General features: G+C 44.8%; 1 protein-coding gene across 1 annotated transcript; it reads left to right on the forward strand.

The window, feature by feature from the left end:
• Positions 1-370: 370 nt before the first annotated feature.
• Positions 371-11243, forward strand: LOC309574566 (potassium channel, subfamily K, member 16-like). The gene is made up of 5 exons (XM_082284349.1): positions 371-567; positions 2450-2570; positions 5923-6089; positions 7621-7789; positions 10853-11243. The coding sequence occupies exons 1-5, from the start codon at positions 373-375 to the stop codon at positions 11209-11211; spliced, it is 1011 nt and encodes a 336-aa protein (XP_082140475.1). The 5' UTR covers positions 371-372; the 3' UTR covers positions 11212-11243.
• Positions 11244-23330: the final 12087 nt, after the last annotated feature.

Genomic DNA, 23330 nt, shown 5'->3' on the forward strand with positions numbered 1-23330 from the left:
CCCCAGAGCCTTTTGAGCAGGAGATGGCCACCTGCCAGCTCCTCAAATCCTGACCCACTTTTTCTGAGAACTCAGTGAGGGAGAGTTTCACAGACAAGAGGAAATCCCTAAACAGCTTGAAGCCCATAGAGTGGAAAGTTTTTTCTCTGCGGGGGGGGGAGGGGGAGCTTGGGTTTGTTGTGGTGTTGTTTTTTTTCCCCCCAACTTCCCAATGAATGCATCTGGCAGCTCGCTGTCCCTGCCAGTGCAGGATTCCAGCGGAAACCAGAGCTGGGAGGGCTCTTCCTGCCCGGGGGAGGCTTCCCAGGAGTGTGAGGGATTTACAGTCGTCACCTTTCGCTCCCCATCCCCTGCTGTGTCGCCCTGAAGGCCATGTGCAGTGGCAAGCTGCAGACAGCTTTGCTGGTGGCCAGCTACTTTGTCTACCTGCTGGTGGGTGCTGCCGTGTTCCAGGCACTGGAGAGGACCGCCGAGAAGCAGGAGAAAATGGCAGCTGCCCAGATGAAGGAGGCTTTTCTGCAGAACTTCACGCAGCTCACGGTGGCAGAGATGGAGCAGTTCATGAAGGTAAGTGGAGCCCTGTGGAAATCCTTTCTCCCTCCTGTTTCCCCATCAGATGTTGTTTCCTGCACAGGTAACTCTCACTGCTTTTTGTGGTCACTTGGATGCTTCCAGCAAACCCCTCTCTAGTCTGAGCAGGCAGCTCACTCTGATGGTAAATACCGCTTGTGTAGCTGGACAAAGCCTTGTGTGTATTAGCTATTAAGAATCCCCATCCCACAATATCCTGTTTTTTTGGGGTCTTGCCTCCCATTGATTCTGCTTTCAGTGGAGCTGTGCTCATAAACAATGGGTAGCATGGCAAGAAAAATGAGGCTGTCTGAAACGAATAGGTGTGGCTACCCCTTACAACAGTCACAGCACAAAGGAACAGTAAGGGAAGGTCTGTATGGAAAAAAAAACAACAAAAAACCCTCCAAATAACTACAAGGAGGGTGGCATGATCAGAGTTTAGTTTTTGAGGATGCTGCAGAAGTGAAACAGGTAGCCCAGCCAGGGGAAAATGTTTCTGATCATGGCACAGGAAGATGAAGATGAATATGGCTGTCTCTTCAACTTGTGTATTTCATAGCTCTATCTGCTATAATGCAGGAGAAAATGAGGAGTGCAAGCCTTGCTGGAAGCACTTCCTCGTGGAAAACTAATGGAGCTCGCAATGGGCCAGTTCACAGGATAAGGAAATGCGGGGGAGAACTGGTGTTTCTAATAGCACAACCAGCAATTCAGCCCTTCAGCCCCTGCTTCACCCATGAATGCATCCTCTTCACCTTGGTTGTTTTTTATGGGTAGGAGAGAAGGTAAAAAAGAAAGATGAGCTTCTAAGACAAATCTTTGTGCAATGGCTGTGGAAATGATTTTTGTTAGCCTTGATTTTCTGAGACACCAGCAAAAAACATAGTTAGGGAAGAAGCTGGGAGGAAGACTTTGCTGGTGCAATTTATTCCAGCACATGTCCTGCTTCTGGCAGGGCTCTGTCCTGGATTTTATCTCAGCTGTTTCTGTACAAAAAAGCCTGCCTTCCAGATGTCCAATCCAATGTTCTCTGTTTGCTGAAGACAGGGACAACTGGATACTGTTTGCTTTATAAATTTCCTTTTAACTTTAAAAAAAAAAGAGATAAAAAATAACGGGACTTAGAATTAAAACCGAGGAAGAGTCTGAAAATGCATAAAGTGATAAATGGTAGCACTGAAGAAGTGTGGAAGAAACATCTACTCAAGCCTTGCATGGCAGGGCAACCCAAGCCATAAACCCAAACCATCTCTGACAGATGTTCCTCCAACCTCCTCTCAAAGGCACCTTTGCGAATGTGTGTATAAATATGTAAATTTGTGCATGTGCATTCCTGCATGCAGTTTGGAGAAGAGTGTGTATGTCAGGCTTTGCAAATCAACAGACTTTCTCTGAATTTAATTCTGTGACACTTACCAATACACTGATGCACCCCTAGGAGGGATCCGAGTCACTGCTCATACAGGTGGGCAAACAGATCTTGGATCCACCACTGCCATCTTGAGGGCAAGTCCAAATCTAGCAACCAGCCACCCCCCGTTCCTTAAGCCAGTGCTCTACCACATCCTAGTCACCCACAGGATCATGATTTTCCAAGCTACTTGGCCTGAAAGAAACAAGGTCCTTGGCCACACTAAGAGAAACAATTTCTCTCCAAACACCCACTAGAGCAGTCAGCACAAACAGGGCAGAAGCTGAATACTCAAAACCACTGGATAATGGCTTCCCAGCCTTGGAGGTGAAGGTGTGAATAGTGTCAGATTACCTCTGAAGTGAGGTGAGTGGTACTCACAGGAAAGGACCTAAACCTGTATTTTTGCAGCAAGCACTTGAGAAAATCAGGCATAATAATACTAAACTTTGCTTTCTCTCCCAGAACCTGATTGAAGCCATTCAAAATGGAGTATACCCTGTTGGAAATGAATCACAGTTTGAAGAAAGCAACTGGGATTTCAGTAACTCCTTCTTCTTTGCAGGCACAGTTGTCTCCACAATAGGTAGGTCTAATGCTTTCCATTTATGTGTGCTTGTGTGTGAGTGGTGCTTATTATGTCTGGTTATTAGGACATGAATGGATAATGCTTTTCAGGATAAAAACTCCAGTGCTTCATTGTCATGGGTGGCAAGCAGGCATGGACTTGGTCCTAAGACCTTACTACTGCACAGCTGTTCATGCATTATTTTGGCTTGTTAAGAATCAGTGGCCTTTCCTATTATTTCCCACTTGTTTCTTCTTTTCAAGCCATCTGTTAAAATGTTCACTCTGCTGACATTTGTGGGTGAGAGATAAACTTCACTTTCCTGGTGTTTATTCCAGGCTTTAAATCTGAGAGTGCTGTAAAGCATAAAAAAACGTAAGGAAAGAAGTGAATCCTTCTGGGGCCTGGGCACTGTCTCCATAACCTGTTTTGAGCTGTTAATTCACATATTCAATTAGTAATATGCCAGGAGGAAAACTGAATGGAAAGGCGAAAGGCAAATGCTGTTCCAGCTGTATCCTCTCCCACCTCCTTGTGTACCCCCAACCTCCCCACTGGTGAGCTGGGGTGAGGAGCAGACTCTGTGCAAGCACTGCAAACCAGAAACTAAAACACCTCTGAATTAGCATCACTGTTTCCTGCACAAACCCAAGGAAAATTAACTGTATTTCAGCCAAAGCCAGCCCACCCCCCCACCCATTTCATAGCATTTAGATCATGCTCAGGTCTCACAGTGTCCAATATATTTTCATTACTCAACACCACTCTTCCCATCTTTTAATGTAATACACGGATACTATTCCCTTAGTCTACAGATTGCCCCTGTGAAATGTCTGCAGAATGTCCATAAAGGTCCACAAATGTCCAATGAGTTGGTTTAGCCCATGACTTTGGGATCAATCTGCTAAAGTGGCCACTCAGGATAGGAGAGGAGATGTGTTGGGGGGAATTAATGAGCACCAAAGCCAGCTCAGGTCGGGTCACTGCTGCACTCCAGCTGCTTCTTGCCAGGCTTCTCCTCCTCTGGTTCCCCTGGCTCCTGCTCTAGTAATTCCCATAACATGCAACTTAAATCATGAGTTACAACAATTTAAAGGTATTTCCATTACAATCTCCACCCCTGGCCCCTTTGAGCCAGGTTATATCATTTAACAGTGCAATGAACTCTTCCCTTTGCTCTACTCCAGCTTGGATTTCTCCACAGACTGTGGTCCCTTCGATTGTATCTGCTCCAAATGAGGACTTACATGTGAGCCATGGTCCCTCCAGGGTGTTCCTGCTCTGTTGTGGGTTTGAGCAGCTTTGAGCTGCTCCAGCCTGGCCTCACACACAGGTTCCCATGCTTCCCGCCTCACCTCGAGTGCTGTGTGCAGTTTTGGGCAACACAAAATAGGAAAGATATTAAGGTACTAGAGAGTGTCCAAAGGAGGCCATGAGGATGGAGAAGGGTCTGGAGGGGCCTTATGAGGAGCAGATGAGGACACATGGTCTGTTCAGCCTGGAGAAAATTGAGGGGAGGCCTCACTGCGGTCTTTAACATCTCCATGAGAGGAAGTGGAGGGGGAGACACTGATTTCTTCTTTGTGGTGGCCAGTGACAGGACTCGAGGAAATGGCCTCAAGTCATGTCAGGGGAGGTTTAGGTTGGATATAAGAGAAAGGTTTTTCACCCAAAAGGTGAATGAGCACTGGAACAGGCTCCCCAGGGAAGTGGTCACAGCACCAAGCCTGACAGAGCTCAAGAAGCATTTGAACAATGCTCTCAGGCAGAGGGTGGGATTCTTGGGGTGTTCAGCATAGGGCCAGGAGCTGGACTCGATGACCCAGATGGGTCCCTTTGAACTCACCATATTCTCTGGTTCTATGATCAGAGTACCTGCTGCAGCAGGGCCTCATCCCTGGGCCACAATCCCTTCAGAGGTGCACCTGCTGTGGCACAGACATAACCATGGCCACATGCACTTTGAAATGTACCTGCTCTGGCTTGGTCTTATCCAGACCCACAGATGCTTCAGGATGCCCTGCTCCCACATGGATTCACCCACAGGTCACAGCCCCTTTGACTCAAGTTCACACTGGAGCTTCAGCCTGTCCAATGCAGCAGCAGAGGAACAGCCATCACTCTGAATATTTCCCACTTCCTTCTTATTCCCCCATGTTTTAAATGTCCCTGTGATCAGCTGGGTCCACCTGTGCCAGCCTCCTCATTGGTGAGGTGGGGTGAGGAGCAAAAAAGGCCTTGACTCTGTGCAAGGGTTACAAAGCAACAACGAAACATCTCTGAATTAGCAAGGCTGTTTCCAGAACAAATTCAGGTCACAGCCCCATACCAGTTAATATGATGAAAATTAACTCTCTCCCAGCCAAAACCAGTGCAGGAACACAGGCTGTCCCAGGAAATGTCCAAACCTGCCTGTTTCTCTGCTCCTTCATCACAAAGGTCTGTTATGAAGGTACATCAAGTACTTCCACTCCCCTTCACCAGCTTTTTTTAAATGAAAATGGAATATTTATGCAACAGGGAGCACAAGACAGCTCATGCATTTGGGGATCTAGTAGCCAAAAAAATCACTCAGTTGTTTTGTCTTTTGCCCCAAAGAAAACATTGCATTTTCCAAGTAATGGATGCCTTTAGATGAACTGTGCTTGGGAAATGCCTTTTCCCAGGGTCACTGATAGCGTAAAGACATACACAAAGTTCAGCACTCTTGCACTCAGGGATATTCCTCATGGGGTCCAAGAGTCTTGAGACTAAATGACATGTTTGGAGTTGTCCCACTACTTACATAAATCCTCTCTTAGTAGGACTTTAAGACAAATATCTCTCTGGCATGAATAAGTCAGCCACCAGCGAGGCCTGGACTAATTAGCACCATCTATTCTAATGCACACTGCACTGCCTTGGGACTGGAGTCAGTGTCTGAACATACCAACTTCCTGGGATTTAGCCAGGGAGGTCACTAACACACAGGCAGATTGACAAGAAGCTGGAGATGGCTGCCTGTGATTCTAGCAGCCTGGGACTCCAGCCCTGATGTCTTCCAGATCTTCAGACTTCTATTTTCTGACTTCCCATGTATTTATCGCAGGGCAGAGCATGTTTCCCATAACTGCTTCTTGATTGTATTTTTGTTCCCATTAAGGCTGTGTTGGGAACACACAGTGCTCCCTGCATTCCCCCAAACATGCAGGGTGAACCACTTCATCTGCCTGCTGCTTTTTTCAGAGGAAAAAAGAGTGCATTTGGGCTGAGAAGCACTAGACACTTCTATTAGGGTCAAAGGCAGGCTGGATTGGGATAGGGGAGAATGTGACTGTGGATTGCTCCAGTTCTTTGGAATATCTCCTCTGACCCATCATTTTTTTTATAGGCTATGGCACATTACATCCTAAAACTGCTGGGGGACAGATCTTTTGTGTGTTTTTTGCTCTTTTTGGAATCCCTCTGAACATTGTTTTTCTGCACCGTGTCGGTAAGATGCTGTCACTGCTCTGTACGAAGCTGGGGAAATTCCTGTACGAGAAAGGAATGAGAAAGGTAACTGGTTTTACTTACTTGGGCACAGTTATGTGCTCATTTCTAGTGTTTTTCTCAAGTTTTATGCTGCCTTATCCTCAATTACATTTGTTCTCATGCTGGGTTAGACATTGTGCTAGGACAAGAAAAGAGACATTCTTCCCTTGCTCAGCTAAGCAGACCTGTCAGCCATTGAGGAGATATTCAAAGAAAGGGATGCATTTTGTCTTCCCATTTAGATGGCAGACACCCAGCCCCCTTCAGCAATCAGTGGAGAGAGTGAGCATCCCACCCCACTTGGTGAGACACTTAGGAGCTAACACCCTGGGGAAGTGCATGGATCCCTTTAAAACCAGTAAGGGTGGTTAAGCATCTCACCTTGAGGCAGCAAAAAGCAGGTGAGCTGTGAAAAGCTGTAAAAATTAGGTGAGGTGTAGAGGTTTCAATGGATATTGACTCAATGCATAGTGTGTTACCCTTCCTAACTACCCAGTCCTTCAGTCCCTCTCCACCCTTAACTTTGACTGAAAGGAAGCATCAGGCTGAAGTTGTCCATTTGAGCCCGGCTGCTGAAAGATGAGGAGACACCTGTAACAAGCTACAGACAGGATGTCTCTTGTCTGATTTATGCCCCATTTTATTTGCAGCTCCTCCCCTTCTCTCAGCACTGCTGAGGAAGTGAGAATAGCTTTTCTGTGTCTCCCACTGTAATTCTCTTTCAGGACAAGGTATGATTGCGACAGATAGCCCTGTTCAGATTGCTGAATTTCTTGTCATATCTGGCAAACTTAAATAGACTATAGGGCTCAATCAGATACAGACTCAAGCATGTACACAATGTATGAAGGCATGAAAAGTTATCCAACAGTTGCCATTAATTTCCAGGTTATCTGGATTTAGAAAATTCTATATGTAAAAGCTATGCATGTCTGGATGATAAATCTTTACATATAACAAGCTTTTTCTCTAGTCAAAGCTTCTTCATGACTGCCGGGAATTAGAATGGCTTAAAAGTCACTGTCCAGGCTCTTCTTTATCAAGAGCTCATTAGTTAAAATTCTTCTTGTAGTAAGATATCCACTGGGTAGGAGCCAAGTTGTGTCATTGATGTAATGAGAAATAAAGTCAGTAACTGTCAGAAATGGTGCAATTATGTTTTATAAAAAAAGACTGCTTTCCCAGGAAAATTTGAACGTTCTTTTGGTGCCAACTCTAAATACCTGAAAACTAAAAATGAAGTTGCCTTGTGATAAGTGGAAATGATTTGACTCTGGTAAATGTCATTAGATAGGAATTCCTCCTACAGTCATGGTCATTGATACAATCAGATAAAAGACTACATCTTCCAGGGTTGCTGTGGACATGCAACATGCATAACACCTGCTTCCCCCTGCTTCCAAGCAAGGTTAAGGCATATCCAGAGGAAAAGCACTCAGTAGAAATCCTTCAGTCCCTGTGGTCCTAGATAGCCACCCACTTTGAATAGCCACTATTATATATAGCTTATTTGTGCTTCAAATCATGATTCTAATTGAACTGGTTTATTTTTCAGAAGAAGATCAAATTTCTGACCCTTTTGTTCTTCCTGGCCACGGGGATCCTGGTTTTTCTGTGCTTGCCATCAGTCTTCTTCCAGATAACAGAGGGCTGGTCCTATAGCGAAGGAATTTACTTTGCATTTATCACCCTCAGCACCATTGGCTTTGGAGATTATGTAGTAGGTAAGGTTGATTCCAGAGAGGAAGCACGTCAAAACACCAGGATAATGACTAATTCCCATGGGTTGACTGTAGGAAAAAATCTGTCAGAGTCTTTGACTAGTCTTTGCCTTGTATAATTCTGGGGGAAGTACTCATTTCTCTGGGATTGTATGTGCTGATAAAAGCACTAAATAATGTAAATATAAGGAAATGAGGTGCTTTGGGGTACAAAGAAGACAAGTATTTTGGTGAGGAGAGGGAAAGTGCAAGGGGAGAATTCAATGAGCCTGGGAATTTTTGTTACCAAGAGGGAACAGTTGATGACAGTCATACAAAACAAGGCTTATATCACTGCTTTAGCCATCTAAGAGTTATGTTTCACAGTGTAGAGTGAAGAAATAAATGATCACGTTTCAGAATATATGACTTTACACAACAGACTGAGAGGTGGAAATCCCAATCCTGGGAATGTGTGGGTAAATCTACTCACACTATTAGAAGTAGAGCTTAAATATATACATCACTGCAAAAGTGGCCTTCTTTAGTCTCCTGAGTATCTCTGGAGGTTTTCTATCCTCATGTGCCAGAGCTTAGGATTTCCCCTAAAGAAAAACTCTTTAAGCTGAACTCAAGCATGCTGGAATGCTTCTCAAAACATTTCTGTGGATCCACTGGACAAAATACACTCCATGAAATAAGTTTCCAGAGGAACTGCAGAATAATCACCAGGAGACAAATCAGCATCCACACAAGAAGCAGTAAAGCACCTGGACTCCATGGAGCATCCAAGATTTTTCTACAAGAACCTGTCCTGCCAGCATCTTGCCAGCCTGAACTTCTCAGTGGGGATATGTGAAGGAAGCTGTAGCTAATATTTGAGCACTAGTGCTGTCCCCACAGAGGATCTGGAAGCCTCACACGCCTTTGTGGGGGACAGACATCCACCACACAACAAACCCCAGGCTCTCAAGCTTTGCAGAGGTGCTAGACAGGCCTTGGAGCATTGGAAGGATTTCTTACATAAGGCTGAAGACTTTGACAGAGGAAGCCCTCAGACTTTTCTAGACACTGATGTGTCACTGCTGACCATAATTTCTCAAAATCTATTCCTCAAAATAGTCTGCAATACAGAAAGGTGGAGAGGGGCTGGTGCCATGCAGGAGAAAAACTGAGCATCAAAATGTGGCATTGTCTTTCCTTGTCCAAATCACAGGGGTTTTACAATAATGATAGCAAGTCACATCCTGAAAACCATGACTTCCATAGCACTTTCCTCCTCTTCAGCAGTATTGCTTTATAAATATAATTAATTGTATTTTAACTTTTTAATTGTTATTTTAAAATAACAATTAGATAGGCCTCATGGCTCTATGATTTCATCTTTGTTAGGATGACTTAACTGGAGCTAAAATATTTTTCCGTGCCAGTATTTAGCTTAATGGGCCTTAACAACAGTAATAAAATATGGATAAGTTTAATACTTCACATCTTCACAGTGAAGCGAGCCGAATCAATGACTGGTCTGAGAATTATGCACTGAGAATTGCTTACAGATGACAAATGGTTTTGCACTGGCCAAGTGGAACAGAACAGGTTTGAGCTGATTTGCATTTTAGTAATTCAAAACTGGTTTGCAGCTGAACCTGTTTGGGATAGGGAGACATGCTAGGAAGATGGCTCAGACTGGGTTTAACTGCTGGGAATACATGTATCTATAGGAGATACCTCTAGGGTGAAACCCCCTGTGCATTGTAAACTGCTGAAGTCCAATTTTGGGTTAACATTACAAAGATATGACTTGTGACTTTGTTAACCCCACATCATGAACTCCAGATAAGAGCACAACAAGGAGATGCTTTGAGGCTGAGAATCCCTTTGCCAATCAAGTCCAGCAGAATAAAAAGAAGCAGCTGTTGGATACCTATCCGTGAGGACAAACTTGCCCACTGCTGTCTCATTTCCAGAGCTCTGGGATAATAAAGAGCAAAAATCTTGCACATTGATCTATGCAGTACAAGGCACTGAAGGACTTGAAAAGAGTTGCCAGCACCTGGGCTCCTTCTGGGCAGGTTCACCACGAGGTTTGTGGTGATCTCCCTGTCCACGCACTTTGCTGTGTTACCAATTACGTGAAGTCACCCTTGGAAGTGACTTAGAGCAATCCATAAGCATTATCACCAAGTGTTCCTGCAGGTGCCAGGGCCACGTCATCTGTGCCATGATGAAAACATTGTGTGGGGCCAAGTTCAGTGGGAGCAAATGCTCTCTGTACATTTGGGGTGGGTTCCTGACATGTGAGGGATCAAACGAAATGACCCATGCAGAACAGCGGGTGTGAGATCCTGGCTGATGCTAAGAGGATCAGACTGCATGAAATAAGCTTTGGTCCACTGGTTTCCAGCACAGAAAGTTCTCTTCTTGGCATGTGTCAGTGAATTCTCATCAGTCACTAGTTTTTTTAATGAAGGAAGCTCCTGAAGCCATTCAAAAGCGAGGTAGGAATTGCAAGTACTCTCTTTGTATGATCGCAGGTACCTGTAATTTAAAGGAAATATTTATTAGGTTATAATCACACTCTATAGAAATACAGGGAATTACAATAACCCAGATAATAATTTAATGGTTGTGTGGTTACAGTGGCCCACTGTGCTCTGCTTTTCTGCTTTGGGAGTAATTCCAATACAATACAATACAATTGAACATTATTTCCCACATTATTTCATTTACCTGTGCATGCAGCAGTTGACCTGGGATTGATATGCAGTAAGGGGGAAAAAATATCCTTCTCTGATGATAATTCACCTCAATCACGGAATTATTTGCTTCAATCCCTGTGTGTCATTTGACAGGCCAGCATATTTGTACCATGTTTATTGCATATATCAGTTTATTGCGACAGGAGGAGAGTTGCCCAACCTTAACCTAATGCTATGGAGCTGACAGTCTCCTCTACAATGGAAAAAGTCATCTTAAAGTACTCACTATAAAACATATTGATGAATTCATTAGACTGTTCCACTTTACACTGGCAAGGCAATTTTAACTTTTTAATTTTTCTCCTTCTTTCTCTCCCCTTATCTTCAGGTAAACAGTCTGACAGGAAATACTTTTCCTACTATCGAGTGCTCGTGGCCATTTGGATTCTTTTTGGCCTTGCCTGGATTGCTCTGCTGTTTAATTTATTGACAACAGTACTAGAAGACACTGAAAAAATAATTGTCAAGGATCTCCAGCAAATTGGAAAGGTGAGTAAGGACAATGTAGGAAGCCAGCAAAGAAGATGCTGGCCTGTTCAATTTATTCCAGAAGAAGAACTGCTACCACCACATGCTGGAGGGGATGCACAGAAAGTGGAGTCGTTAACAGCAGATTCTGAACACACAAAAAATGAAAAAAAAGTGTTTTATAATAACAAAACTATTGCCATAACATGTGAGAATTGAATTCTTCATTGGAGAATTGCTAGTTAATTATTCTAAAGAAATCCCCATAGAAATAAAATTTCTCCTACCTTTTGCTGAGATATGACCTTTTAGAACTCAAGACTTACAGTTACACTAAGCCTGAATATTAATGGTAAGAAATTTGCTCCTCAGTTTGCAGCTCAGTTGTGCTAACAGCCTGAGAAGTGCACCTGCTTTGCAAGGTGTTTTTAAGGTGCTTTCACAAAAATGCAGAGGAGGGGCATGGAGGAGCTTGCTGGTTGTATTTGGATTTTGCAGCTTGCAAGAAACCATGTCTCTTCCAGGAACTGACATGCACAAGCTTTTTTGAGGCATTGCATAGCACCTTTGGAAGAATAAATAAGGGTGTATAACTTAATAGATGCCTGACTTGAGCCATCATATTGGATAAGGTGTTATGGTCTGAAAGACACGTTTAAATGACATGGCCTGAGCTCAGTTCAGAGACACCAGAATCATCTAATGGACAGGGTTATGAAAAGGTTAGCATGTTAGAAATGATTGATTCTACCACTTCCTGTTTTATACTGAGATGAATAAAGGCAGTTTCAGCTTTTATCCCTGTGGCTCTGAAAAACCTGTCTGATGGTGTTTATAAAGAACACATAAACCCATATCTTTAGTTCAGTTTTTATAGTCATTTAATTCTATAAGCTTTTTATAAGGACAGAGACCAGGTTGAAGGGAGATGTCCTTGCTGCTGTGTTTGGATTCTACAGGAACTATAAAGCCATTTAGCAATGATTCTGTGGTGCTGTGGCTTTCCAAGTGTGAGTGGTGTCTAAACCTTCAATAAGGTTAAAAAAAAGGATGTCAGATCTGGGTGTGGTTTTTCAGACGTGCTGTCTGGCTTGCAGGCCATCTCTGGGTGAAGATGCTGACCTTCAAAGAGTTGATCTCTGTGTCACGGGCCTTCTGTGTGCCAGAAGTGCATGAAAACCCAACCCTGAAGAGCTGGCAAAGCAGCTGGGGCAGACAAGTCATAGAGGTGAAACATCCCGTGTGTGTCTGTGATCACAGCGAAAATCAGTCCAATCCAACACCATCTCTGACGATGCCTAATGTGTCCCCCAGCAGTGCAAGGATCAGGCAGCTCTGCCATGCCCCAGCACAGGGGGCCAACCCCTCTTCCAGCAGCTGGTGGCACAAGGCTGCCCAAAGAGGACGTGGGGTCTCTGTACATCAAAGTCCATGAACTTGCCCAAATGCTGAACTTGCATCAGTGCCCACAGGACCCCCACATGGCAGTCCATAGCTTTAGTACACAAGTCCCTCGCTCTGACAGTGCTGAACCTGTCACTTGACAGGTTTTTGTGAGCCTCTCAAGCTCCTGTTTTTTCAGACTGAATAATTCTTCTTTGCTCACCCTCCCGGTGTTAGTTACAGCATGACCAGCCCATGCCAGAGTTATTCCTGCATGAAAGTGAGAATAAATTACAGCTGTAAAGCAATTTCAGGTCATAAAGATGCAATCAGCCTTGAAGTTGGATTCATTACTATTTCAGTCAGAGCCATGCTTCTTGCCAATGCAATTCTGCTGGTTCAAGACCTGGCATGTAGACCTAACCAAATATGTACTTTCTTTCCCTCCACAAATTATTTTCCAGTGTTACCCTCAAGGCTGTCTTCTCACCTCATATGTCTCACTGTCAGTAAACCTTTATGAGAACAGGAACAAAACCTGACTGAAATCAAGGAAGGGTAGCAGGGGTACCATAGGGTACAGCGGTCCCTGTACAAGCCAGAATCCTGTTGCTGTCACATGACAACACCAGAGCCAGGCAGAGAAAGCAGCTGGATGCTCCCAGGCAGGGATCTCTTCACCTCTCTGTTTTCCCCTCTCACCAAGCATTAACCCACATTATTATTTTCCAGGCATCATTCTGTTCTCTTTTTTTCCCAGCCCTTCCTAGAAGGATCATTAACCCCACTCCCAGTCTAATGTAGGGACTGTCAGGGCTGATTTAGGGGGGATGGTCCTGCCTTGGGGAGCAATAGTCTTTTTGCACAGCCTCTCATAATTCTTTCCATGCCAGTTCCTGGTGTCTGATGTCACCCAGACCTAATGGAGGGTTTCTTCAACTTCTTCTCACTGTCCCACTTGCTCCCTGTTGTGCCAAATAACACAACCCAGCCCTGGAACAAGCTGCTGATGTCCCATTGCAACACAGAGCAACTGAGGATGCTTTTTTTAGACATTTCAGGAAGGGCAAGACAGATATCCTGTGGACTCTGTAAACAACAAGCACAGAGCCAGGCAGTGGCTCTTGGAGCAAAATAAGACAAATTCTCTTTCCTTTGCTGTGGTGGATGTTTAGCAATGAGCCTTGAAAACCAAGCACTTCCCACTTCCAGGAGTCGATCTGTCCTGTGTAGCTATTTCCAGGTAATTCACTTTTTAACTCATTCCTCCTGCCATGCTTCTGGGTAAGGATGTGGCACAGAGGGAATGAAAAAGTCATCCAAGGCCAGGGGATCCAGGAAACATTAGGCAGGAATGGCCATCGTGGGGCTGTCCTCCTTCAGGCACCAGGAACTGAGGTTCCTACAGTCCTTTCAACTGTAGGTGCCAGCCTGGGAACACAGAAAACACATCCACAAGGATAAAAAGAAGAAAAAAAAAGATAAAACGTCTTGGGAGAAGCTCAACTGCTCTGAGATAGTAGGCTGTCCATTCACAAATCCTTATTCCTGCAGAGGCCTTTTGGAGAAGGGTCTTAGCTTTGCTGCTTGTGCCCTCCAGTGGCTGTGTGCTGCAGACCCTTTCCCTTCACCTCCCTGCCAGGTTTGGGTAGCTTTACTCCACCTCCCATTGTGCAGCTCAGTTTTGTTAGGGATGATGCCTGAAGAGGCCTCCTAGAAACAGAGACTGGACAGGAGTAAGGGAATAAGGCAGGGATTTATCTGAAAGGCCTTCAAAGGTACCCCTGGGGAGCCAGAGGCTACTGCCAAGATGGACCCCAAGGTGGACCCCAGGTCATGAGTTCTTCACCCTTTTATAGGTTTGGTTCATTTGCATATCAGGGTTAATTCTCCAATTAAAACTTCAGCTAATGATGTAATTTCCCCAAGCTCACCCCCCTCTTAAGATGTTGGTTTACACATTTTGGCCCTAGGACAGTCTGGGTGTCCTTGAAGAGCAGGCCTGGAGAGGCTTTGTTATATCTACCTAGCATGAGAGGGCAGAAATTAACAGGCTACAAGAAACTTCAGAGTTACACACTAGGGAGTACAGAATTTGAAAAATATAAAAGTTAAAACCTAGGCATCAGTGGGAACCAGAGGACACCTCCCTGTATTTTTATCCCATTCTCACGAGCTTGCAAAAGGCTAAAAAATGCCTCATTCTCCAGAAAGAGATGGGGATGGGCACCTCAGACTGGTCCAGCCAAGGTCCCTGCCTTATACCCACACTGAGGCAGCTTTGTGGAGGTCACCTGGGGATGTGATGCCTTTCTGCCAGCAAACCATCATGTGAAGGATCCTCACTGGCAGCACGCAAGGTGCCAATGGTGGGGTGCCCTCCCATCATGTGCTCTGTGCAGAAGCTTCCTATTCATAATATCTGCTGCAGGGTCAAGGCACACATTCCCACCCCCTCTCCCACAGGGAAAGGGATTGGTCTGGAAAAAATGTGCAAAAAGGCAGGTTTGGGTGCAGGCTTTGGGGCCTGGTGGGGCTGGCCCACTCTGCAGCAGCCTGGAGGGCAGGCAGTGCCTCATGCAGCACGAGGAGTGGAGATAAGAGGTGCAGATATGTGGAATGAAGAACCAGCACCAAAGGGTGTGTGGTCCTCTGTGCTGGGAAAGGCAAGGGGAAAGCCTGGGAAAGCTGTGAGCCAGGGTGGGAGAACGATTTTTTGGATGTGATATTGTTCCTCGTTCTTAAGCTAAATGATAAATCTGTCTCCAGAAGGGCTTAGGCACAGTAACAAATCTCTCCAGGGCTGGAGCAAGCAGCCTTTTCCAGCATTATCATCCTCAGAGCATCACACAACAGCAGAAGAACTTGTCCTCACATCACCCTTGGAAGGAGGAACTGTTGATTCCTGTGCAGGTAACAGGGCCCCAGAGAAAATTCAGTGTATCACCCGAACTCATGCATCAGACCTCTGGCTCTCTCAGCCAGGACCGGGTGTCCTGGTATCGCTTACTGATAAACTAGACCCAGGCATTCATTCTGTAGTTGCTGAGGTTAAAAAAAAAATAGACTTGAATTGAAAGCAGAATTAGAGCAGAGATTCTATTCCACATCTGGAGATATAAAATAATCCCAAGATTTTTAATTCATGAGTATAAGCCAGGCTTTGCTCTTCTTCTGCACGTTCTCCTTGCCCAAGGGACAGAAACCAGGAATAAATCTGTTCCAAAATCCCTGTTCTGCCAAGTGACGGAGTGACAGAAATCCTCTGGAGACCAAGCAGAAGGATTCTCCACTGGCAGATCTGTACAGCCTGGAGCCTTTTCTGGGAGCTGCTCAAAGCCCTCGCTGTGACCCATTCCCACTGCGCCACACGGGGAAATCCAGTTTTCATGGAGCAGCCTCCTGTGCAACTGCCAGCTGTCCCACTGCAGCTTGTTTTCAAAGGGGAAACATTTCCAAGGCAAGCCAAGTACTTTCCAATACATTAAACCAGTTGCTGAAAAACTCCAGGAGTAGGATTGTGAAATATATTATCTAGGATTAAATGGCAGCAACATGTTCCTGCATTCAGTCTGTGCTGCTCCTCATACATCACCCACATCTTTGCTGCCAGCTAGGAAACAGTGTGCATTTCTGCACTTGAAACCAAGCAAAAGACATGAGGAATTATTTTTCTCCTCAGAAATTTAATTGCCTCCAGAGAGAACAGGAGAAACTACACTTTGATCTGTCTTTAATTAGTATGAGGGCTGTAAGGGATCGTTTGAGGTCTCCCTCAATTAATAGCCAGTTCTTTTGGAGAGATTATTTTTTTCTGGAAGCAGAGACACGACTCAAAGCAGTGGAACACCTTCCTTGGCTAATACAATATCACACAGCCAGTGGGATATGTTTTTTACAGCCATTGCTAAGCATGGGCCACACACATGCTGTTTTCCACTCTGTCACACTTGGACTTGTGCTTTCTCACCCGACTCGTGACCAAAAGGCTGGATCCAGCTCAGAACTGGTTTAACAAACGTAACTAATCACTCTGCAAAGGCTTGTTTGTAATCCATCCCTCATGATCACATCCAAAGAAATAAAACCCTCAGGTTTTGGTGCCAGCCAAGTCCCTTGTACCATTCTAGCAGGATTCAAAGTGATCTTGAACATAGGTTATACACCAGGTCTCACACTGTGAGGAAGGGGGATCCTTTGCGATCCCTCACATGGATGTCTGGGCAACACTGGGGCAACACTGACTTCACTACATTACTAGTAAAGTCAATATTTAGCCATTCTGAGGCTAAAAAGCTGGGGGGAGCAAAAATTCTGCCTCCAGAGCCTTGTCCATGCTCTTGCATTCCTGCAGACAGTCTCACCTTCAACACAGAACGTGAACTCAAATCTGTTTAGAAAATCAGCATTTACTATCACAAGGGGTTCTGGACTCAATTAGGGTAGTTCTCCACCATGGGTTTGGAAACACTCATTATGCTGAGTTAAAATTAGGGCAATTATTGAATCCATTTGATTACCAGTTCAACATGATTTAGGAGACATGTCTCCTGAATAAACACTTTCCAAAGTTCTCTTTCAATTACTCGTACATTTGTGGTTGGAAACTACATATGTACTTTGTGGTGAGATGCTGAAACATGAAATAATACATCCCCAGAAAGAGAGATACCCTGATAAGCAGAACAATAATAATAACAAGCATGAGTCATTGAAAAATGAAGGGAGGTGCAATTTACAGTTTAACTTCATGGCTAACTTGAGAGGGATTAGCCAGAAAGATGCTGATGTTCTTAAAGAACAAATGTGGTTTGAGGTGAAACTTTTCAAAAGTAAAAGATCACTGTTCATCTTTTGGCATGGAGAAAAGGTCTTAAATTTAAAATGGCTTTGGAGATTTACTGGAAACCAAGGATGAAACCTAAGCAGATATCAGTCTATTATCAACTTCAGAAGCCCAGGCATTAATCTCAAAATAAAATACACACTGCCTGACAATTAGAAAGATGCAAGAAGCCCAGTATAGGCACCTTCCAGTTGCTGGACGCCAATTCTCCCTATCCAAGCAGTCTTCACAAAGCATGCAGGATCTATTCAGCATCTCTGTTGTGCAAGTCTGTTGCAAATCAGTGCTGGGGTCAGGGCCTGTACATTGCCCCAAAGTAGATATAAATAATTTAGAGTTTAATGCCAATATCTGCAGAACTTCAGCCAGTCTCCCAATTGCCAGTATAAAATTCCAACACATAAATTGTGACCCCACTGAAATGGTTTTTTTTTAAATATATTTTTCCTTTCTTCCTTTCCTTCCATTATTTCTTTCTTCCTTACAGCCTTCAGGTTGGTGATGGGATGAAGAATGGATGCAGCAGAGCTCACTACAGTACCAGAAATGCATGGGCAGCTCCTAGAGAACATGGCCCAGCAACAAGGTCTACAAAGTGCTTAAAGGCTGAGTATAGTGACAACAGTGGTAGCACAACTGGGTGATGCCAAATGGCCAAAAATTGCCAGGAGGAAGCCAAAAAGAGGAATTTCCAGCAGTGGTTGTAAAAGGCTACTCCTTGCTTGCAACAGGTCTCTGGGCAAAAGCCTGAATACAAGCTGCCCACACTTTTTGCTTGAAGACAGGTAATTTTTAGGGCTGGGGTTTGGTAACAACACTTCCCAGTCATCATCTCACAGATGTCTACAGGAGCTCAGCCTGCCTTGGCAAACCAAGCAGTGAAGGTGGAAAACATCCTCTAGGAATGTCAAGGGAGAAGCACAATTTTTGGTGCGTGAAATTTGCATACTGGCATTTGTAGTAATGAACAGGATTAAACCATACCGGAGTGGGAAGGGCTTTGGTGTGGCAGCCAGGGTGCCTTCTAGCCACTCTTCTGGGAAGTTAAAAGCATGACTGGAAATTTCCATATAGAGCCCTGCTTTGGCACATGGTTTTCTCAGTGAATATGGTTCAAGGACAAAAACAGAGAATGGCAAACTCATGCTAAAACCCCCAAAGCCCACACTTACTTCACAAATGGCAAAAAAAGTGGAGCAGTGAGTTGCAGAAATGAGAAATGTTGTCACTCCCCCATCAAGGCCATCTGTCATACGTGGTGACAGCAAGGTGAGGAGAAGGGGCATAAAGAAGGATAGGCAGAGCACTCTCCCCTGTGGGATTAGGGATAGTGGCTGATTTTTGGGATCAGCCTATGCAATAGGTAAACCCCCTTGAGGGACATGTGTCCATCAGCTGAGACAATAAGTGCATTGTGGCTGTAGAGGGACTTTTTATAAGGACATGGAGTGACAGGACAAGGGGGATTGGGCTTCAAACTGACAGAGGGCAGGGTTAGGTTAGATATTAGAAATTCTTTCCTGTGAGGATGGTGAGCCCTGGTACAGGTTGCCCAAAGGAGCTGTGGCTACCTCATCCCAGCCCTTTTCCAGGCCAAACTGGACAGGACTTGGAGCAACCTGGTCTAGAGAACGTCCCTGCACATGGCAAGGGATTGGAACAAGATGATCTTTTAGGTCCCTTCCAATCCAAACCAGTACACGTTTCTAGGATTCTATGAAGTAACTGTGCACACACACGACAGAGCCTCCAGATGTCACCATCAATCCAAGCAAGAAAGAGGCACAGCACAAACCATGCAGAAAAACCCCACTTGAAGGACTTCTCCTTCAGTCCCTGTTCCCCTGTCTGGGACAGACAGGCAGGAGGGTTTCCAATCCACCTGGATAAAGTGCTCGAATCATAGACAAAATCAAGGAATGTAGTTTATAGCTGTGCATGGAAGCATTTTGTATGCACATTATGCTGATGTAGACCACATGTGTGCTTCCCTGTGTGTAGGTGCTCATTACTTTTACATATGTATATATATACACAAAGTTATATATATATATAACTTTATCTATATAACTTTAGGTCTTAAGAATAACAGGCTCTTTGCCAACAACTTTACCTGAAGGTAAAAGCAAGGTGTGTTCTCCAGTGCCTTTTCTAACCGTATGCATATTGATCTCTTCCAGCACACATTCCTGTGTCCCATCCAGCTGATGAGCTGAGAAACAGAGTGATCAGCCCTGTATAAAGGATCTGAGAGCACAGGCACAGGTGGGATCCCCCAGAGATGGAAGGCAGCATGCCTTCAAGTCTGTGTAGTAAGGTCAGTGTTGATTTATCAAGGAATTGGTTGTCTCCTCTATTTCTCTTGGCTTGTTAAGTTCATTTTATGGCACTTTAGATTTTCAGCAATCTAAATTTGCCTGTTAGGAAAAAAAAAGGCTTACAAAATCCCAACTCTCCCTCTTCTTCCCTTGAACTCTGCCCTCTCCCTACTGCCCACAGGATTTCAAAGTGCATTCAGAATTTATTGGGAAAGAAAAGGCCCCTAGCTCTGCTCAAAGCTGGCATTTACATCGTCCCTGTCACAGTGTGGAGCTGTGACGCCAAATAAAGTCACAAGCAGAGCCAAGCATTGAGACAGCAGACGTATGGGACCCAAGGGTCACCTTGTCTGCTTGTCACCCTTCCAGGTCTGCAGAGGGGTGTGCAGTGTGGCAGAGCACCCTACGAGATAACTTTGTACCTGCAGATAACTGGGGCGATATTCGGGGGCTCTTTATTTAAACACATCCTTCCCCCTGAACACCACATAAAAAAATATTACTGAAGGAAACACCAGATTGGGCACAGAGGTGTTGTTTTTACATGAAGAGACCCTCAGGGTTCTCCTGCACCAAAAGTGTTCATCCTCACAAAGTTTGAGCAGGGCCTGGAGGGATCATGACACGGACAATTAATGGATCTCTCCCAGCCATAGGTTGTCAGCTGAATCAAGCACTGCTAATGCAGGATGTTGTCCTGAGACCTTTGTTAGCACAATGACTAAGCTTTTTTTAAGTCCTCTGTGTAAAAGGCATAATCCCTGCATGCCAATGGATCATATCCTTAAGATCCCTAGGGAGCAAGGCAAACGTGGAAAGAAAGGAAAAGGAAATCCCTTATTTCATAATGGTGCAAACAGACATGTCAGGAGAATTACATCAACATGCAGCACATGTGAAATTTAATACTCCTCCTAATGCATTTAGATGAGGCAAAATGTAAAGTCTGTACTGCCTCTGGGAATAATTCTGGTAGGAAGCTTTCACCACTAGGAACCAAGGTCTTTCTACTTTGGAATGTGAGCCTTTGTTTTCAAAGCCATCCTGAGAGACTTCAAAATCAAGTTTGTTAAGTGTACGTTACTCTTTGAAGATCTGTCTTCCAGAATGAAACACTGGTGCTCTTCCCAGCCATGCTGGTGTCAATGAAGAGCAGCATGGTTGAAAATCAGTAAATATTCACAAGACAACCTGTAAATAGGAGAGGCTTTGCACTGCAGAAAACCAAGACAAGCGAACACAACAGAGCCCTTATCCTTTGCCTGGTATCAGCTGGCGTTGCTGCAAGAGTGCTTCAGGCTTGCATGGATTTCCACCAGCTTTAAATGTGGCCCATAGGGCTCTCAAAAGCTTTTAAATACAATATTTGCTTTGGTGTCCTTGCAGACAGGAGGAGCCTGAAATCTTCTCACTGGTTTCCCTCCCTTATATCAAACCATGGATATGGAATTCAGCAAAGGATATAGCTCATATGGGGCTTGAATTCAGACAAGTGACTTGAAGTGATGATTTCCCCCCTACCAGGCTGCAGATGATCGATGTATTATGCATGAAAATAGTGCCAGGCACAGATGGGGTGGGAGTAGAAGGTGTGAGCTGATAATGAGAGCAGCCAAGTTCTGCTAGAAAAGACTCTACAACACACTTGCATGTTGGGCAGAAAAAGCATGCAACATGCATGAGAGCCTAGCTATGGTTTCAAGGGTCAAACAGATTAATTACAGTCAAAACTGAGATTTATGCAAGGATTTGAGTGGCATGGTTGCCAGAGGGAACAGGAGATTAGCCTTGATGATTCAAGGAATCATCTTCCGATCTTGTGTTCTTGAATAACCATTAGGGAGCTGAGTAAAACACGTTTTCTGGGGTTTAAAAGCTGAAGACAGGGAATCCAAAGGGGTGACATAGTACTGCATCAGATACTGCCTCCAGCAGGATCCTGGCTCGTACTCAGCACAGTGCTGAGAACTTGGCACTAGGTCCAAAGCTGAAACAAACAGAAATTTCCTCATGGACATTTCTAGGGTTTGGATCCAAGCCACGGAAGACCAGCATGCAGGGCCTAATCCTGAAAAAACAGTCATTGTTTGGATGAGAAACGTCACTGGGTTGGAGCCAGGTGGGTACAGACTTCCATGGGAGGATGAGTCAAGAGAGCTCTGACATCATCTGCAAAAGGACCTGATACTGTGGGAGAGAGCTTAGCTAGTGTAAAAACCTATGAGGAAGCAGTGATGGTCCAAAGAAAAGCCCACAATTTCCCTGGTTGTCCTTGGAGCACTCTGGAGATCATTGCAAGACCAGGCACTTGAAATAAGCTGCTCCCCTTCTACATCTGAACCATGAGAAGGGGATAGTCTGTTCCTCACACAACCTCTCTGAAGAAACTCCAGCCTTGAGCACAGATCTGACAGCTGGCAAGAAGCCATTGGCTTTGCCAAATCTGACCACAGCTGGTCCCTGATGCAATAAAATGTTGAATCACCAGAATCTGAGAATGTGCTTGTCTGGAGGGTCACCAAGAAAAATCAGCAAAGGCTTGCTGGCAGCTTGCAATGCACTTGCCAGTTCCAGGCTCCGTGGAAACCTGACCTGTCGAATTTCCTTCAAACAGGACTCAGATGCTCGAGTCTGCCAGTGGGGATAAGCATTTCTGATAACACTGCCCTGCTTAAGCTTGCAAAGAAAGCTCAAGTAGAGAGAGCATCACAAGGAATGAGGTTTCCAATGCCCCAAGGGGTTGCACCCCACTCACCTAAAACCAAGAGCAAACATGTGACGGAAAGGATGCATTGGGATACTGGAATAGCCCACACTCATGATGGTTCATGATGGGACCCATCAGCTCTGCCAGCCACTGGTCTGGGTTGTTTCTGCTTCCCCTCCATCTGCCAGCTCAGCAGGCCATCTCTGCAGGGATCCACACGTATCCTGAGACACCTTTAAACAGTCTTCCCTGTCACTGCAGCCCAACACAGTCTCCCTAAAGTATAGGAGGATGTGAAGGGCTTCAGTAAGATCAGTTTCATTGATTATCCAGAGAAGCTGTGGCTGCCCCATCCCTGGGAGAGCTGGATGGGGCTTGGAGCAGCCTGGTGTCATGGAAGGTGTCCCTGCCCATGGAACTGGCGGAGGATGGAACTGGGTGATCTGTAAAGTCCCTTCCAACCCAAATTATTCAGTGCTTTCTATGATTACTATGATTTCACTAGTTTTATACCCAATCAAAACCTGCCACAGACTAGTAAAAGCCCCTTCATTCCCACTTTAGTTGTCTTTAAGGTCACATTTTGTGGTGCCAGCACCATTGAGACCTGCACCATCAGTCTGGATCTGGCCTCCATCTATCCTGCATCCTTATCTCATGCATTTTCAAGGAGCTCAGCAGAAATTTATGGATCAAAGCTAATCGATAATACCAGAGCCCTTTTACCATATTGCTTTCACTAAATTACTGCATCCTTTAAAAACAGAAATCTTAGCAGACCGCAGTACAATGCCAGACAGACTGTCACTTCCAAATTATGTTTATTTATTCTCTCTCTGCCTCTTGGCTGGCCCCATTACCAGCATATCTCAGTGTCTCTCAGTCATCAGCATATTTGCCTCCACTCCCTTCCCCCTACCCTGAGGTACATGTCTCCTCTCAAGTACAAAGTGGACTGACACGGCAAGTTTTTGAGCCTATTTAACACCGGCTTTATCTGAGAACTAGATTCAGTGACAGAGCCTCAGAATTAATTACACGAAGGTGAATTCCCATCACAGAGCCTGGCACAGTGTCACCACAA

Source organism: Coloeus monedula (assembly GCF_965178545.1).
Source record: "Coloeus monedula genome assembly, chromosome: 6".
In the NCBI taxonomy this organism is placed as follows: domain Eukaryota; kingdom Metazoa; phylum Chordata; class Aves; order Passeriformes; family Corvidae; genus Coloeus; species Coloeus monedula.